Source organism: Macaca nemestrina, chromosome 1, assembly GCF_043159975.1.
Source record: "Macaca nemestrina isolate mMacNem1 chromosome 1, mMacNem.hap1, whole genome shotgun sequence".
NCBI classification, from domain to species: Eukaryota; Metazoa; Chordata; class Mammalia; order Primates; family Cercopithecidae; genus Macaca; species Macaca nemestrina.
The window spans coordinates 31660277-31678648 of NC_092125.1; the positions used below are offsets into that span (position 1 = coordinate 31660277).

Genomic DNA, 18372 nt, shown 5'->3' on the forward strand with positions numbered 1-18372 from the left:
CACAGCCGTATAGCCACACATGCACCCCCTACTCTAGAGAGATGATCACTCTACTATTCTCCCTGCCTTTTTATTCACCTTATCGACAATTAAAAATACTTCTCTACTCCCGTTTGTCTGAGCAAATCTTATCCATTTTCCATGTGCCATCTCCTCAGAAGTTTTCCAGAGCTTGGCAGAGCTAGTTCTCTTGACAATTCCACTTGCAGTTGTAGTTCACAGCACACAAGTAAAGCTTTGTTGTTTCTCTAGTGGTTAGTCCGTGAAGGGGCTCTGACTTGATCACTTTTCTACATTGCCACCAATACCTAAATCCAACCGCCCTAATGCCAATACTTGGTCGGGTACTATGCACGTAGTGCTTAAACACACCTCAACACACAAGTATTGTGAAGATAATGACCACAGAGCAGGGCAAATACAAAGTTAAAGCAGGTCCGGAACCAATACAAAGCATTTTTACCAATAAAATGCCGTGATGACGCTGTCACCCATTCCGGATTCATCAATCATTCTTCAAAAGTCCGGCTCCAAAACTATGTCGAGACTGAAATCCCCTGAAGAAAGAAAGAAAAAAAAAAAAAAACCCGCCAAAATGACAGCTAAGAGAGAGGTCAGACTAACCCCTGGCCCTCCCAAATTCCCTCTCGCTCCACCACAAGTGGGTTCACAAGAGACACAAACGCACCCAGGAAGACCTCCACTCCTTCAGACGCGGGGCGGGCCCTGCGACTTCACTCTGGGAGGGACATTTCCGCTCACCCAGCTCTGCGACCCTCGCTCCTGCCGAGTCAGCTTCTGCTGGCGAAGGGGGAAGGGCAAAAGGACAGTGCGTCCCAACCCGTCCCTCTTCAGCTGAGCCTGTCAGAGACCAGCCCAGCTCTGAAATCACGCCGCTGTGAAAAGGCAATTCGGTCCTCCGCCGCCTCTTCAGTTTAAAATCGTTTCCCGACTCGCTCTGCGGCTCCACGCAGGAAGCCTCCTTAGCGCCTCGCCGATTCCGTATCAGTGAAGCAACTAAAATTGCCATTTTAACTGAGGGCAAGGCCGAGCCACTTAACCGCTATCGTCAACCTTTCCAACCGTGCTCGGTTGCTCGTCCGTTTCCCTACCGGTGGGAAGCTTTCTCTCAAATTTCCGCCCGTAGTAAGCATGGCGGCGGCACCTCACCACTGATTCGTTGAATTCTTTCCTCGTAATCTTGGGCACTAGAGGGCGGAGTTGAAGGGCGCTTGGACCCCCACGTCGATCTGTGTTTGGGTTCGGACTCTGGGAGGATTTTGGCTTTGCTCGCCTTCCTCTTTCAGAAGACTCGAGATCGGCCAGCAGGTCTGCGAGATTTGAAACGCGACTGTTACTCCTTGTTTTCCGGTTCTGGCCGCGGGAGCCTCTCGGGAAGCGTGGAAAGAAGGGTAGGGCGTATGCCTAGTGACCGCCTCTGGTTGTCGGGCTCGCGGCTGGCGCCGCTACGTGGAGTCGCTCTCTTTTCGTCACTTGGTTGCAGACTTGTTGAGTAGAAGTGCAGACTGATGCTTTAAGACTCGGGGAAAGGTCTTTCCCTTATCTCCACCCCATCAAGCACCCCAGAGACCTTAGAGATTTGTCTTGTTTCTAGACACGTGTACTCGAATGTTGTGCGGAGGACTTAAATATTCGAGAAGAGAGTGGGAACTCCTGGAATTTTAAGAGATTTCTGTGTATTTCCAAAGCTGACTTTTAACTACCGGCAGCGTGGGATTCGTGATTGTTTTTCGCCATCGTGTGGCTCCAACATGACCTTCCCTTCTTGGTTAAGTCAGCTGTGCAGGGGTTTATCCAGACCCATCCGAAGAACCACCCAACCGATCTGGGGTTCTCTCTACAGAAGTCTGGTGCAGAGTTCACAGAGGAGAAATCCAGGTGAAAATAGCGAAGAGATCTGTCCTGTGAACAGTACTTCAACCTGTTATCTACGACCAGAGAGCTTTTATTCCATATTTCCCCCCATTCTTAACTGGATAGCCTTATGTGTAGAAGCAGATCATTCACTCTTTTCATTCATTATAAGGCAGATTTTTTCCCTGAGTTTTTAGAAAGACCACAAAAAGGTAACCACGTAATATATAGAATACTCTGCTTTTGGTTGATACCTTAAAAAATCCTTTTTCGGCCGGGCGCAGTGGCTCACGCCTGTAATCCCAGCACTTTGGGAGGCCGAGGCGGGCGGATCATGAGGTCAGGAGATCGAGACCATCCTGGCTAACACAGTGAAACCCGTCTCTACTAATAATACCAAAAAAAAAAAAAAAAAACATTAGCCGGGCGTGGTGGCGAGCGCCTGTAGTCCCAGCTACTGGGGAGGCAGAGGCAGGAGAATGGCGTGAACCCGGGAGGCGGAGCTTGCAGTGAACTGAGATCGCGCCACTGCACTCCAGCCTGGGCGACAAAGCGAGACTCCGTCTCAAAAAAAAAGAAAAATCATTTTTCACAGAATATAATAGTGTTTTCTAGTGTACAAGTGGCTGTTAAACAGTAGATTCATATTAAAACTAAATAGTTCCTGCACCATCCATTTCTACAGTTTCTAAAATCCTATTTCATTTGGGGAAGAAATGTGCAGTATTAAGAATTGGTAATTAGGATGTTAGGTAAATGCAAATACTAGAAGATCAAAAAAAATTTTGATTTCCTAACACAAGACAGAAATTTACGGTTATTCACTTGGCTTTTGACACATTTGCAGGTAAATTTAATAGTGAATGACCTGTTTCCCTGACATAACTAAGATGTATTTTGAGAATTTTTATTGTTAAGCAACCTGCAAGTGATGTATTTTTAATCTTGCCTTTTAAAGTTTCTTTTCTTTTTTTAAAAAAAAAAAAAAAAAAAAGAATTCAGTAGCTTTGCTGTCCGGACCAACACATGTGGAGAGTTGCGTTCGTCTCACTTAGGCCAAGAAGTAACCTTGTGTGGATGGATTCAGTACCGAAGGTAAATTGAGGAAGACAGTCTAAGAATGCATGGTGGTGGTTTTCCCAGGGCAATTCTAAACCTTTACTAATTTACAACCAGTCCGAAAAATAAAACGTTTTGCAACTCCTGCAGGTTTAAGAATTTACTGAATTTTCAACTTTGTTTTGAAAGGCCCAAGTGTCATTCTCAGTAGGTACCAGTAACATCTGTTGAAGGGTATAACAATGAAGCTTGATCCACCAAATGGACTGAAATGATACTGGGCTTACTAAGACTGAAGAGTTCCTATGACCAGTAATTAAAAATGGGCCAGTCTCCTATAAACCAGCTGTTAAACTCCAATAGCATGGGGGAGAAAGCTCGTTTTATTCCATTTAGGTAGAGAACAAGCCCAGAAACAGTGATTCTTTAAGATCAGAGCCCATTTTTTGTTGTTGTTGTTGTTCATCTCTCTATTCCAGAACATTCCTGAATAGTACATTAATTCACATGGAAGAGATCCAAAATACATAGGTTATATGACCTTTTTTTTTTTTTTTTTTTTGAGATGGAGTCTAGCTCTGTCGCCCAGGCTGGAGTGCAGTGGCCGGATCTCAGCTCACTGCAAGCTCCGCCTCCCGGGTTTACGCCATTCTCCTGCCTCAGCCTCCCGAGTAGCTGGGACTACAGGCGCCCGCCAGCTCGCCCGGCTAGTTTTTTGTATTTTTTAGTAGAGACGGGGTTTCACCGTGTTAGCCAGGATGGTCTCGATTTCCTGACCTCGTGATCTGCCCGTCTCGGCCTCCCAAAGTGCTGGGATTACAGGCTTGAGCCACCGCGCCCGGCCAATGACCTTCTTAAAGAATATGTCCCAGCCTGGCGCCTAAGCCTGTAATCCCAGCACTTTGGGAGGCCGAGGCGGGCGGATCACGAGGCTAGGAGTTCGAGACCAGCCCGGCCAACATGATGAAACCCCATCTCTACTAAAAACACAAAAAAATTAGCCAGGAGGGGTGGCGCACGTCTGTAATCCTAGCTACTCAGGAGGCTGAGGCAGGAGAATTGCTTGAACCCAGGAAGCAGAGGTTGCAGTGAGCTGAGATCGTGCCACTGCACTCCAGCCTGGGCGACAGAACAAGACTCCGTCTCAGGTAAAAAAAAAAAAAAAAAAAAGGAGTTTGTCCCAAGTAGGTGGATAGTTTTCCCGTAAGTGTAGTGACTTTGTTTCCTGAACCCAAATCTGAAGAGGGTTTCTGTACCTGTTCCTGGTGCTGAGGACACTATGAGAAATAGAGGTTGGCATTTCTAGGACCTTTTGATGATTCATAGAGGTATTAAATTAGTAGTTGGAACTCTTCCAGAAAATTTTAGATTGTATCTTTTTTTAGAAAAAGACTTTATATTGCTGTATTTCAAAAATGATCCATCAGATGTTTCCATTATGCTAAAATATTATCTTTGGATTTTACTATGTGCAAAGTTTCCAAATTTAATAAAATTTTCTTATAAGGACTTAAGCCAATAAAAATTTTTTTAATTGTTCATCTATAATAATTTTTCATTAATAAGCCATCTGTATAAGATTAATTTTCAGATAAGTAAACAATAAAAATTGAAACTGAAATAAAAAACAATATTTTTTCATCAATGAGCTACATAGATAACAACTGCATGAATGTAAAGAAAATACATAATTATCATAAAAAAGAAACATGAAAAATTGTAATTATCATAAAAAAGAAACATGAAAAATTGCATGGATTTTTGTTTTTTATTTTGTCTGCTTAAACTTTGGACTTAGAGATTTTATCTTAAAATGTTCCTTTTTCTTCCCCCTCCCATTAATCAGGCAAAACACATTCTTGGTCCTAAGAGATTTCCATGGGCTTGTTCAAGTTGTCATTCCCCAGGATGAGGTAATATAAAATTTCCTGTTATTATCTAAAAGCCTCTTTGATGCTGTGCCTAGGGTAAGCTAAGTAGTTAGATGAATATGTTAGAGGTTTTAAATTCAGAAGTTTATTGTTAATGAAAACTGAAAAATATCATAAGCAATGTTAAGACATGGCAAAAAGACCAGTGACCCAGTAGAATTATGAACCTAGGATGTGAACAAAAACTTTAGAGGAAAAAAATATATAAATGGCTTGTAGACATAATGATATGCCCAGCCTCACTCATAGGTAGAGAAATGTGAATTAAAACTGCATGTAATTGTCATTTTTAACACATTAGATTGACAACACACTGTGTTTGGGAAAGCAGGTGCTCAATTCCTGGAGGGAATACAAATTGGCACTAGCTGAAGGGAGAGCAATTTGGCAATATCAAAACTATAAATGCATATATCCTTTGAGCCATTAATTTCACTTCTGGTAAATTATCTTATATCTAGACTTATACAGATGCAAAATGGCATATGTACAAGGATATTCATTTCAGGATTCTTTTTAATAGAAAAAATTGGGAACCACCCAGATGTCCTCCAATAAGAGACTGGCTTAAAAAATAATGTATATTCTTACAATAAGATACTCTGCTCAGCCATACAAAAAAGAATGAAGAAGTTCTATTCTAATAGCAAAAAAAAATTCAAGGAATACTGTTAAGTGAAGAACCGGTATTCTTGAGTATACAGAAGAGCAGCTATTAAACTCCAGCACTCTAGTGCTGTCTTCTGTATAAAAACTAGGGGAAGGAGGCAGAATATATACTCAGTTTGTGTGTGTGTGTGTGTGTGTGTGTGTGTGTGTGTGTGTGTGTGTGTGTATTTGCTTGTATATATGTTATGAAATGTCTCTGGAAGGATACCTAAGTATCTGGTAACACTGGGTGCTACTGGGGGAAGGAACTGAGGGCCTTGAAAACAAGGATGGGGGGAAACTTTTCACTGTATCTTTTTGTACCCTTTGAATTTGAAGCCATGTGAAGGTACTAACTGCTCAAAAAGTATTTAATTTAATTACCATTGAAATTAGATACAATATGACAGAGTGATATTATGAAAAAACAATTTTTTTAGTTAAAAAATTCAAGGCCAGGCGTGGTGGCTCACACCTGTAATCTCAGCGCTCTGGGAGGCCGAGGCCAGCAGATTGAGTATAGGAGTTGAGACCAGCCTGGGCAACAGAGTAAAACCTCATCTCTACTAAAAATACAAAAAATTGGCCCGGCGGTGGCTCACGCCTGTAATCCCAGCACTTTTGGGAGGCTGAGGCGGGTGTATGTCAAAGTCAGGAGTTCAAGACCAGCCTGACCAACATGATGAAACCCTGTCTCTACTAAAAATACAAAAATTTAGCCAGGTGTGGTCGTGGACGCCTGTAACCCCAGCTACTCAGGAGGCTGAGGCAGGAGAATTACTTGAACCCAGGAGGCAGAGGTTGCAGTGGGCCAAGATTGCACCACTCTACTCCAGCGTGGGCGACAAAGCAAGACTCCATCTCAAAAACAATAATAATAATACAAAAAATTAGCTGGGCATGGTGGCGTGCGCCTATAATCCCAGCTACTTGGGAGGCTGAATTGGGAGAATCTTCTGAGCCCAGGAGGTTGAGGCTGAAGTGAGCCAAAATCACACCACTGCACTCCAGCCTCAGCAACCAGAGTGATACCCTGTGTCAAAAAAAAAAAAAAATTAAAGAATTAGATAAAATAAGGAACTTCTATCACACTTACTGGGCAAAGTTGGTTTCTATTGTAATTTTTACTAATGCTTGTATGCCTAAGAAAAATATTAATTATTCAGCTCTTAAGTTTTGAAATAAATAAAGAGCAGTGAATTATCTTTTAGGGATCAACATCCAGAGATGAGTATAGCTAACCCTGGAGAACTCCTCTGACTTTGACTCATTATTGCTATTGGATTTCACTGTCCGTAAGACTAACCCTGGAGACAATTGCTTTTCAAGTATCTGGGACTTGTTTACACTAATAACAGTCACTCTTATCCTTATTTTCCTTTAAGGAAAGTTTTTAAAGCTCTTAACTAGTAGCTTTACTTGCTGTATTATATAGAGTCAAAATGGGGATGCAATTTTTACTAAATTTGGTAATAAAGTCATTAAGGAGCAGTCCCAGCCTGTATGGTAATTAAGCTGTGACTATTAACGTTTTTAAAACCAAGGACTAGGCCGGGCGCGGTGGCTCAAGCCTGTAATCCCAGCACTTTGGGAGGCCGAGACGGGCGGATCACGAGGTCAGAAGATCGAGACCATCCTGGTTAACACGGTGAAACCTCGTCTCTACTAAAAAAAATACAAAAAAACTAGCCGGGCGAGGTGGCGGGCGCCTGTAGTCCCAGCTACTCGGGAGGCTGAGGCAGGAGAATGGCGTAAACCCGGGAGGCGGAGCTTGCAGTGAGCTGAGATCCGGCCACTGTACTCCAGCCTGGGTGAGAGAGCGAGACTCCGTCTCAAAAAAAAAAAAAAAAAAAAAAAAACCAAGGACTTACAATTACTGAAGATTCCTGTAAGTTCATTTGTTTCTCAGAACTCTTTTCCCCCTTGTTCTGTAGTCGGCAGCCTCTGTGAGGAAGATTTTATGTGAAGCCCCTGTGGAATCTGTGGTGCAAGTGTCTGGTACAGTCATTTCCCGTCCTGCAGGACAGGAGAATCCAGTAAGTAGTTTCGAAGATAACTGTGTAATTTTTGTTGTATGCATTTGCACTGTCTGTGTACACATTCTGGCAACACGTGACTGGACGTTAGGCACTAAAGTTGAATAAATTCTACAAATGAACTGACAAATTTCAAAATCTTGACTATAAACACACACATCTATGTAAATATGCATGCTAAGTCTTGCTCTGTCGCCAGACTGGAGTACAGTGGCACAGTCTCGGCTCACTGCAACCTCTGCCTCCTGGGTTCAAGCGATTCTCCTGCCTCAGCCTCCCCAGTAGCTGGGACTACAGGTGCGTGCCACCACGCCCAGCTAATTTTTGTATTTTTAGTAAAGAGAGGCTTTCACCATGTTGGCCAGGATGGTCTCCATCTCTTGACCTCATGATCTGCCCATCTCAGCCTCCCAAAGTGCCAGGATTACAGGCGTGAGCCATCGTGCCCCGCCCTTTTTTTCTTTGGAGACAGAGGTCTTGCAGTATTGCCCAGGCTGCTCTTGAACTCCTGGGCTTAAGTGATCCTCCTGTCTCAGCCTCCCAAGTATCAAACTGCAAGGATATGCCATGACATTTGTTGATGTCTGAACACATCAGCCACAGACATGCATAAGAATGTCAAAATCATGCACAGACACGTATACTTCATACTATACACTATACACTAGAAGGACTTTGCACATTTTCCATATGTAAATAAATGCATATGTTCTACAAATGTGTATTTTGTATATATCCTAATGAGTAATTTTTAAAACACTTCCTTTCTCACTCTCCAAGAAAATGCCAACAGGTGAGATTGAAATCAAAGTTAAAACAGCTGAACTTCTGAATGCCTGCAAGAAGCTGCCCTTTGAAATTAAGGACTTCATGAAGGTACCATCCTCTGTTATTAATAAAATAGAGTATCTAGAAAATGTTGATGACTAGTCAAGTATTTTCAGAGTTTTTTTAAAGAAAACTTGAACTTCTACAAAATTAAACATTTTATTGTAGACACATCATGAAGTGTTCGCTTAGTTGTACAACCTCTTGACAAACTGTTCTGAAATAGTGACGGTTCAATAAACTGTTGCAGTCCCTAAATACCTAGACTGTTTTTTCCGACAGATTAAAATGTGATTCTCTCTTTAAAACTTGAGGTGTTATATTATTCAGGTTTTTTGTTGCTATTGTTTAACATTTGAAAGGAAATTATGTCTAGCTTAGAAATGGCCAAATGGGACAGGGAATCCTGTACCTATTAAGTGATAAAATGTGTGCTTAGAGCAACTCTTGACTTCCCAAGCATATAAATATAAGTAGGATTACTATAATTTAGAATGTTCTTTGCCAAAGTTTAAGGGGTTGATGGAGCTACTTTTTAGTCAAGTAGGCAAATTCAAGTCAGTGAAGAGTGATATTAATAATAATGAATAGTAAAAAAATGTAAAATCTGCACTACTGACAAACTTAGAAGTTGTAGGAATTAACAGCATACAGTGGGCTACTTGATGATAGAAACTAAAGACAGAGCTAAAGTTTTTGAAAATTCAAACTCTATTTCTAAAGATAATACCTTTCTAATATTGAAAAATATTTAAATATAAAAATCTTTCAATTTCTTTAGAAAACAGAGGCTCTTCGGTTGCAGTATCGCTACTTAGATTTGCGTAGTTTCCAAATGCAATATAACCTGCGACTGAGGTCCCAGATGGTCATGAAGATGCGGGAATATCTCTGTAATCTGCATGGTAAGAGAAATGCCTGGATGCTCTTTGGAGCTTTTTAGCATCTCTTCTATTTTATTCAGCAGTTTTGTTGTATATTTTCCTTAGCATCAGGTCAGATGTTGCCAGAAGTCTGGAATTCACTCAATGTGTCATATAGTTTTTGAAGAAAAGTTAACATTATTTTAAAGATGATAGTGGCTATTACATTGATTAATGTATGATAGTATTTCCCATCATTATCAAAGGCAGGACAGCCCTTTGGCTTTTTCTATAATATTTCTTCTCTTTTTTTCTTTTGAGACAGTTTTGCTCTGTCTAAAGGGCAGTGGCATGACCACAACTCACTGCAGCCTCAACCTTTTAGGCTCAAGTGATCCTCCCGCCACACCTTCCCAAGTAGCTAGGACCACAGACAAGCATCACCATACCCAGCCATTTTTTTTTTTTTTTTTTTTTGAGACGGAGTATTGGTCTGTCACCCAGGCTGGAGTGCAGTCGCATGGTCTCGGCTCACTACAAGCTCCGCCTCCCAGGTTCACACCATTCTCCTGCCTCAGCCTCCCAAGTAGCTGGGACTACAGGCACCTGCCACCATGCCTGGCTAATTTTTTATATTTTTAGTAGAGATGGGGTTTCACCGTGTTAGCCAGGAGGGTCTCCATCTCCTGACCTCGTGATCCACCTCCCAAAGTGCTGGAATTACAGGTGTGAGCCACCGCACCCAGCCTCCAGCCAACTTTTAAAAATTTTTTGTAGAGACAGGATCTCATTATGTTGCCCAGGCTGGTCTCAAACTTCTGGGTTTAAGCAATCCTCCCACTAGCCATCCCAAAGTGCTGGGATTACAGGCATGAATCACGATACCCAGCCAGTTTTCTTAATTCTTTATCATGTGCATACATCATTTATTGGGAGCTCAAAATGTCATGTGAGTTAAACTAGACATCTCATTCAGTCCTGGACTTTTTCTGCTACATTTGTATTATTTCTACACTAATAGAACATTTTAAAAATCAGAATAGTTCAGTAGACAAGAATCCATTAAATATTTAGAATTATTTTATGTGGACAGTATGCTTTATGAACAGAATAGTATTTATGAAAATCTTCAGCTTCCTTCTTAGATTTGTAGAAACCAGCACCAGTAGACTTGGTAGCTTATTTCTGCTAAAATTCTTAATTAAAGGGAAGCCTCAGATTTGTTGTACTATATTGTGGACATCATATATGACAAATTTCACATTCCTATCTACTAAGTGATAATGTTTCTCTCTTTTTAGGGTTTGTGGATATAGAAACCCCCACATTGTTTAAGAGGACCCCAGGGGTATGTATATTCCTTCAATCAGTCTATTAAATATGTTCTATTAGTTATAAAGCTAGACCACTTTGCCTTTATATTCACTTGGTCCACTTTTATTTTATTTACTGCCTCAGGATGGTCATATTAACTAGGTTTTTCTGAAGAATTGAGAAAATTATTTGGGTATTTTGAGTCAGAATCATTTTATTCCACATAAGTATTCTTTCCTTTGAATTTTTTTGTTTGTTTGTTTTTTGGTTTGTTTTGGGGTTTGTTTTTTTGGTTTCTTTTTTGAGACAGAGTCTCACTCCATCATGAGGCTGGAGTGCAGTGGCATGATCTCAGCTCACTGCAACCTCTGCCTACTGGATTCAAGCGATTCTCATGGCTCAGCCTCCTGAGTAGCTGGGATTACAGGCAGGCACCACCATGCCCGGCTAACTTTTGTGTTTTTAGTAGAGACAGAGTTTCACCATGTTGGCCAGGCTGGTCTCGAACACCTGACCTGAAATGATCCACCCACCTCGGCCTCCCAAAGTGCTGGGTTTACAGGTGTGAGCCACCTTGCCCGGTCTTGTTTGAGGTTTAAAGATGTAAATCATTAATAAATTGTTTGTTTGTTTGTTTGTTTTAAGACAGAGTCTCGTTCTGTCAGCATTCTGTCAGGCCGGGTGCAGTGGCTCACGCCTGTAATCCCAGCACTTTGGGAGGCCGAGGTGGGAGGATCACGAAGTCAGGAGATCGAGAGCACCCTGGCTAACACGGTGAAACCCTGTCTCTACTAAAAAATACAAAAAATTAGCTGGGTGTGGTGGCGGGCGCCTGTAGTCCCAGCTACTCGGGAGGCTGAGGCAGGAGAATGGCGTGAACCCAGGAGGCGGAGCTTGCAGTGAGCCGAGACTGCGCCTCTGCACTCCAGTCTGGGTGACAGAGCGAGACTCCGTCCCCCCTCCCCCCCCAAAAAAAAAAGCATTCTGTCACTTGAATCCACCTACTAGATTCAAGCGATTCTCCTGCCTCAGCCTCCCAAGGAGCTGGGACTACAGGTGTGTGCCACCATGCCCTGTTAATTTTTGTATTTTTTCTTTTTTTTTTTTTTTTTTTTTTTTTAGACAGAGTCTCGCTCTGTTGCCCAGGCTGGAGTGCAGTGGCGCGATCTCAGCTCACTGCAAGCTGTTCCTCCCAGGTTCATGCCATTCTCTTGCCTCAGCCTCCTGCATAGCTGGGACTACAGGCGCCCACCACCATGCCCGGCTAACTTTTTGTATTTTTTAGTAGAGATGGGGTTTCACCATGTTAGCCAGGATGGTTTCGATCTCCTGACCTCATGATCCATCCGCCTCGGCCTCCCAAAATGCTGAGATTACAGGCATGAGCCATCGTGCCTGGCCAATTTTTGTATTTTTTTAGTAGAGACGGGGTTTTGCCATGTTGGCCAGGCTGGTCTCAAAATCCTGACCTCAGGTGATCCACCTGCCTCGGCCTCCCAAAGTGCTGGGATTACAGGTGTGTGCCACCACACCCAGCCAATGAATTGGTTCTTTAAGAACAAATCTCTTGGCCAGACACAGTGGCTCATACATGTAGTCTTAGTACTTTGGGAGGCTGAAGCAAGGAGGATGACTTGATTCTAGGAGTCCAAGACCAGCTTGGGCAACAAGACCCTTTCTCTTTAAAGAAAAAAAAAAAAAATGGAAGAGGAAAAAAAATTGAAGAATAAGTCTCTCATATATTAAAAATTGACATTTTTCGGCCAGGCGCAGTGGCTCACACCTATAATCTCAGCACTCTGGGAGGCCGAGGCAGGCAGATCCTGAGGTCAGGAGTTAGAGACCAGCCTGGCCAACCATGGCCAACATGGTGAAACCTCGTCTCTACTAAAAGTACAAAAATTAGGCCGGGCACTGTGGCTCATGCCTGTAATCCCAGTACTTTGGGAGGCCGAAGTGGGTGGATCACCTGAGATCAGGAGTTCAAGACCCGCCTGACCAACATGGTGAAACCCCGTCTCTACTGAAAGTACAAAAAAAAATTTAGCCAGGCATGGTGGCAGGCACCTGTAGTCCCAAATACTTAGGAGGCCGAGATAGGAGAATCGCTTGAACCCAGGAAGTGGAGGTTGCAATGAGCCAAGATCATGCCATTGCACTCCAGCCTGGGAGACAGAGTGAGACAACAATTCAAAAAAAAAAAAAAAGCCAGGTGCAGTGGCAGGAACCTGTAATCCCAGCTACTCGAGAGGCTGAGGCAGGAGAATCACTTGAATCCAGAAGGCGGAGTTTGCAGTGAGCCCAGATTGTACCACTGCACTCCAACCTAGGTGACAGACCAAGACTCTCTCTCAAAAAGAAATTCTTTTTAATAAATAAAAATGGACATTTCTGGCCAGGGGCAGTGGCTCACACCTGTAATCCCAGCACTTTGGGAGGCCAAGGTGGGCAGATCATGAGGTCAGGAGTTCAAGACCAGTCTGGCCAACATGGCAAAACCCTGTCTCTACTAAAAATACAAAAATTAGCGGGGTGTGGTGGTGGCAGATGCCTGTAATCACAGCTACTTGGGAGGCTGAGGCAGGAGAATCACTTCAACCCGGGAGGCGGAGGTCGCAGCGAGCCAAGATTGTGCCATTGCACTCCAGCCTGGGCGACAAGAGCAAGACTGTCTCAAAAAAAAATGACATTTCTAAACATTAATATTTACTCGATTTATACAGTCTATGAAATTATAAAACTACAGTTTAATTTGGAAATGCAATTAGGAATTACTTGGATAGGAAATGATACACAAAATTCATTCATCTAGTAACAGAATTGGAAATTCAATTCCACAAGTATAAACTTAACACCTACAATATATAATGGTGTTTAAAGCCTATTATGTGCAAGTCTTTTTAGGGACTCAAAGATAAGTGGGAAATTATCTCTGTCATTGTAGGAACTTTGTTCTTTAGTCATTCAATGATAAACTGAAGTAACAGCTTCTACTAGTCAGTTATACCTTGGGTTTGTTTTTGTTTTTTAATAATCTGTCTTCTCTCTCTCTCTCTCTCTTTGAAAGGGTGCCAAAGAGTTTTTAGTACCATCCAGGGAACCTGGAAAGTTTTATTCTCTCCCTCAGAGTCCTCAACAGTTTAAGCAACTTTTGATGGTTGGCGGTTTAGACAGGTGAGCTTTTTTTTATGGTAGCAGTTGTCAGAGAAGGAAAAGAGAAAAACAAAGGGAAAAAAGGAAACACAAAATCCTCTCTGTTCTCAAGAGAAGGATAGAAAATTTTTGAGAGTTTGGAGAATACTTATAAAATACCCTCATAATTCGTAATAATCCTTTATTAAAGGTTTATTGGGTGGCTACCACATACAAAGCTCTGTGCTAGTAGATGTGAGAGGGGATTTAAACAACAACAACAAAAAAAATAGGTTCTGCTCTCAAGGCGTTAAGGCTAGTAAGCCAGAATAGGATAATGAATAAAACCAACTGTGATATAAACCAAATATAAATGTATTGAGATTTGCAAATTAGGTATTAAGAGCTTTAAAATTATATTGTTTGAGGAAATTTAGAAAACTTTGTGAGCTAGACCTTTGAGGACAGAGCTACATTTCAGCAGTTGAAGATGAGAGTTGGAATGGCATAGCACAGAAAGTCTCATGTGTATCCATGGTACAGTAAGTATTTCACTTTGGTCAAAGCAAAAGAGTATATATGAAGAAGCATGGACTAAAAAAAATGTTTTAATAAAAAGAACTGGCATGGACTGATTTGCATGCCAGTCTAATGTACGAACATCCAGAGATGCCAGTGTTTATTTTGAAAACAATATATAGAACAACTTCTCATAGGTCAGCTGTATATCTAATTCTATTAAAGTGTCATAAAAATAAAAGTATTTCTTACTTTTTTTTTTTTTTTTTTGAGACAGAGTCTTGCTCTGTCACCCAAGCTGGAGCGCAATGGCGCGATCTTGGCTCACTGCAACCTCTGCCTCCCAGGTTGAAGTGATTCTCCTGCCTTCGCCTCCCGAGTATCTAAGATTACAGGTGTACACCACCGCGCCCGGCTAATTTTTGTACTTTTAGTAGAGACAGCGTTTCACCATGTTGGCCAGGCTGGTTGTGAATGCCTGACATTGCAGTCTGCCCGCCTCGGCCTCCCAAAGTGCTGGGATTACAGGCATGAGCCACCATGGCCGGCCCTTCTTACATTTTTTAAGTATCATTGTTTTATAACTTGCATTGCCTTAAACTTTTGGGAAAAAGTGTATATGTCTTCCTAGAATCATGACTCAATTAATGCTATTTCTTAATTGTAGATATTTTCAGGTTGCCCGATGTTATCGAGATGAAGGTTCAAGACCAGACAGACAGCCTGAATTTACTCAGGTACAAAGTTATATTCACTTGTTTCTTAAAATTCAGGCTTACTATTTTGAAAATAGTTTTTTTTGTTATTTTGTGTGTTTGTTTGTTTTGAGACAGAGTCTTGCTCTGTCACCTAGGCTGGAGTGCAGTTGCGTAATCTCAGCCCACTGCAAGCTCTGCCTCCTGGGTTCACACCATCCTCCTGCCTCAGCCTCCTGAGTAGCTGGGATTACAGGCGCACACCACCATGCCTGGCTAATTTTTTATATTTTTAGTAGAGACGGGGTTTCACCATATTCACCAGGATGGTGTCTATCTCCTGACCTTGTGATCCACCCACCTTGGCCTCCCAAAGTGCTGGAATTACAGGCGTGAGCCACCGCACCCAGCCTAAAATAATATTTTCAAGACCAGTGCAGTATTAATACTTTACTTCTCATTACATTTTATCCATCAGATAGTTAATTAAACTCACCTGCAGTTGAGAAACTATTCAGTTTTTTTATCCATTGCATGTGTCCTTTTTTAAAATTTTTTTTCTTTCCTTGGATAGCACAGGGGCCACACTGTCATTCCAATTTTAGTATATGTGCTGCTAAAGCGAGCATATGTCCTTTTCATAAAGAATGTGGTCAGCAACTAAGGAATGCCAGAAATTCCTAAAGTGTTCTGATGTTCATGATAAAGTCCTTAAGTCATGTTCTAGTGTTCATGATAAAATCCTTAAAACAAATCTCTTATATATTAAGAACGAATAATTTTATATATTGATATTTTAATCTAATATGTGGACTTACCAAAGCTATTATGATTGGCTTTCTGTATAATAGCATTTTATTTTATTTTATTTTATTTTATTTTTTTTGAGACAGAGTCTTGCTCTGTCTCCCAGGCTGGAGTGCAGTGGCACAATCTTGGCTCACTTCAGCCTCTACCTCCCGGATTCAAGCAATTCAACTGCCTCAGCCCCCCAAGTAGCTGGGACTACAGGTGTGTGCCACCATGTCCAGCTAATTTTTTGTGTTTTTATTAGAGACAGGGTTTCACCATGTTGGCCAGGATGGTCTCGATCTCCTGACCTCGTGATCCGCCTGCCTCGGCCTCCCAAAGTGCTGGGTTTACAGGCGTGAGCCACCATACCTGGCCAATAGCATTTTAATCATGTGTTGAAGTGAAAAAATTATGAGCTTTGGAGTTGGACAGACCTGGGATCAGATGTAGCTATGCTGCTTACTAATTGCACATACGCAAATAAGTAACTTAGTTCTCTGAGCCTTCAGCCATGCAATAGTTGTGAGAACTAAACAAGTTAATGTATGTAAGGCCATTAGCACAGTGTCTGACATAAAAGAGATGTACAATAATATTTATACTCTCCGCATGTATTATTTATGTGCAAAATTCTATAGTAACTTGAAAGCAGAAAAATACATAAACGTGTATATACTGTGGCTAAATTAGTTTCCATATGTTACTTTGGTTTCAGATTGACATAGAGATGTCTTTTGTAGACCAGACTGGGATCCAGAGTTTAATTGAGGGTTTGCTCCAATATTCCTGGCCCAATGACAAAGATCCTGTGGTTGTTCCTTTTCCCACTATGACTTTTACTGAGGCGCTGGCCACCTATGGAACTGATAAACCCGACACTCGCTTTGGAATGAAGGTACTTATCTTCACTTTTCTAGGATTCTGTCCCCAAATAATCCTGCAGTCTTTTTAAACCACTTTGAAATTGACAAGTGTTACACACTGTTAGAGGATATTTTTGTAACCTTGTTACCTTTGTTGTTACAGAGCTAGAGCAAGAGAGAATAATAGCATGTTAGCAATACAGTGCTTTCTATCTATCATGTTCCAAGATCCATTTCCAAGAGCAACATTCTTGCTATAAAGTTTTTATTACTTGCAAGTTACTGATTATATGGATATGAATGGTAACTTGAAAGAAAAAATAACTATTCTTTCCTTTTCAGTTTTTTTTAAAGCCAAGGAGTTACTAAGTTTCCTTGGTCCATAAAAATCTCAAACATATGACAATGTTTATTCAAATTATTAATATCTGTAAGTATTTAAGGCAGGGGTAGAATTTATATAGAACAGTTTCATTACCAGACCTCTACTTGTTTGCTCTTAAAGAGCAATATCCCTTGATCCTCATAATGCCGGTGACATTTCTATATCTCAGTTCTCAGTGCACGTTCTTTAGAAATTGAGTCCTGCCTGGTCTGTGAATAGTCAGTGCTCAATTCTTAGAATGAAAAAAATACAATACACAAAAAGTCATAACTACCAACTTATAGCTGCCAACTCAACTAATTCTTGTTCCTTCGTTTGTAATATGGAATAATGGTTCTTTTTTTATTTTTTTTGAGATGGAGTCTCGCGCTGTTGCCCAGGCTGGAGTGCAGTGGTGAGATCTTGGCTCACTGCAACTTCCACCTCCTGGGTTCAAGTGATTCTCCTGCCTCAGCCTCCCAAGTAGCTGGGACTACAGGTGCGTACCACCACACTGGCTAATTTTTGCATTTTTAGTAGAGATGGGGTTTTGCCATGTTGGCCAGACTGACCTCCTGACCTCAGGTGATCTGCCCACCTCAGCCTCCCAAAGTGCTGAGATTATAGCGTGAGCCTCTGCACCAAGCCTGGAATCTTAATCTGGTTCTTAAATCAGACTGCTTGGGTTAAATTCTGACTCTGCCACTTACTAGCTATGCCATCTTGGGCAAGTTCCTTATTTCTGTGTCTTGGTTTCATCTATGAAATAGGGATAATAAAGAGTGCTAACCTCATAGTTTTATGCAGATTAAATGAATGAGTATATGTAAAACACTGGTCATATTGCTTTACCCATGGTAAACACTCTTTGAATGTAGTCTATAAATGTTAAATTATCAAGATCTATTCTCTTCTTTAAAATCTTGTTTGTAAAATGTTTTCAGATAAAAATTACTTCATATTTAGTTATCTCTTTTTGTTACCCATTTTCCAGATTATAGATATCAGTGATGTGTTCAGAAACACAGAGATTGGATTTCTTCAAGATGCACTTAGTAAGCCCCTTGGAACTGTGAAAGCCATATGTATCCCTGAAGGAGCAGTAAGTGAAGTTCTGTGTTTCTCTAGAATGTATGCTTTGGAAGTAACTTTGCTCAATACTGTCATATTTAAACTTCAGAAAGAACAATTCTTTTTAAATAAAAATAGGTATTTTTGCTGGGCGTGGTGACTCACGCCTGTAATCCTAGCACTTTGGGAGGCCGAGGTGGGTGGATCACTTGAGGTCAGGAGTTCAAGACCAGCCTGGCCAACATGGTGAAACCCCATCTCTACTAAAAAATTAGTCAGGCGTGGTGGCAGGTGCCTGTAATCCCATCTACTTGGGAGGCTGAGGCAGGAGAATTGCTTGAACCTGGGAGTCGGAGGTTGCAGTGAGCTGAGATCACACCAT

The 18372-nt window shown here is 41.5% G+C and overlaps 2 protein-coding genes across 9 annotated transcripts in view; one reads left to right on the forward strand and one right to left on the reverse strand.

Moving 5' to 3' along the window:
* Positions 1-18372, reverse strand: part of LOC105484446 (centromere protein L) — an 80418-nt gene that overhangs the window by 26620 nt on the left and 35426 nt on the right. For 2 of the 8 annotated variants that reach the window (XM_011746048.3, XM_071075930.1), the window contains exons 1-2: positions 763-901; positions 464-557 (exon numbers count right to left, since the gene is read on the reverse strand). The exons of 1 other annotated variant lie outside the window; for it this stretch is intronic. The gene's annotated coding sequence lies outside the window, so the exon portion shown is untranslated. Of the gene's footprint in view, positions 1-78; positions 443-463; positions 558-688; positions 1163-18372 lie in introns of those variants that run through there. 5 more of the 8 variants (XM_011746047.3, XM_011746049.3, XM_071075931.1 and 2 more) reach the window with 5 other exon arrangements.
* Positions 1223-18372, forward strand: part of LOC105484929 (aspartyl-tRNA synthetase 2, mitochondrial) — a 48860-nt gene continuing 31710 nt past the window's right edge. Inside the window, exons 1-11 of the mRNA XM_071075879.1 lie at positions 1223-1899; positions 2871-2970; positions 4781-4847; positions 7448-7549; positions 8330-8425; positions 9159-9282; positions 10542-10588; positions 13622-13728; positions 14873-14942; positions 16408-16587; positions 17914-18021. Of these exons, the coding sequence (XP_070931980.1) occupies positions 1773-1899; positions 2871-2970; positions 4781-4847; positions 7448-7549; positions 8330-8425; positions 9159-9282; positions 10542-10588; positions 13622-13728; positions 14873-14942; positions 16408-16587; positions 17914-18021 (1128 nt within the window). The 5' untranslated portion in view covers positions 1223-1772. The remainder of the gene's footprint in view (positions 1900-2870; positions 2971-4780; positions 4848-7447; positions 7550-8329; positions 8426-9158; positions 9283-10541; positions 10589-13621; positions 13729-14872; positions 14943-16407; positions 16588-17913; positions 18022-18372) is intronic.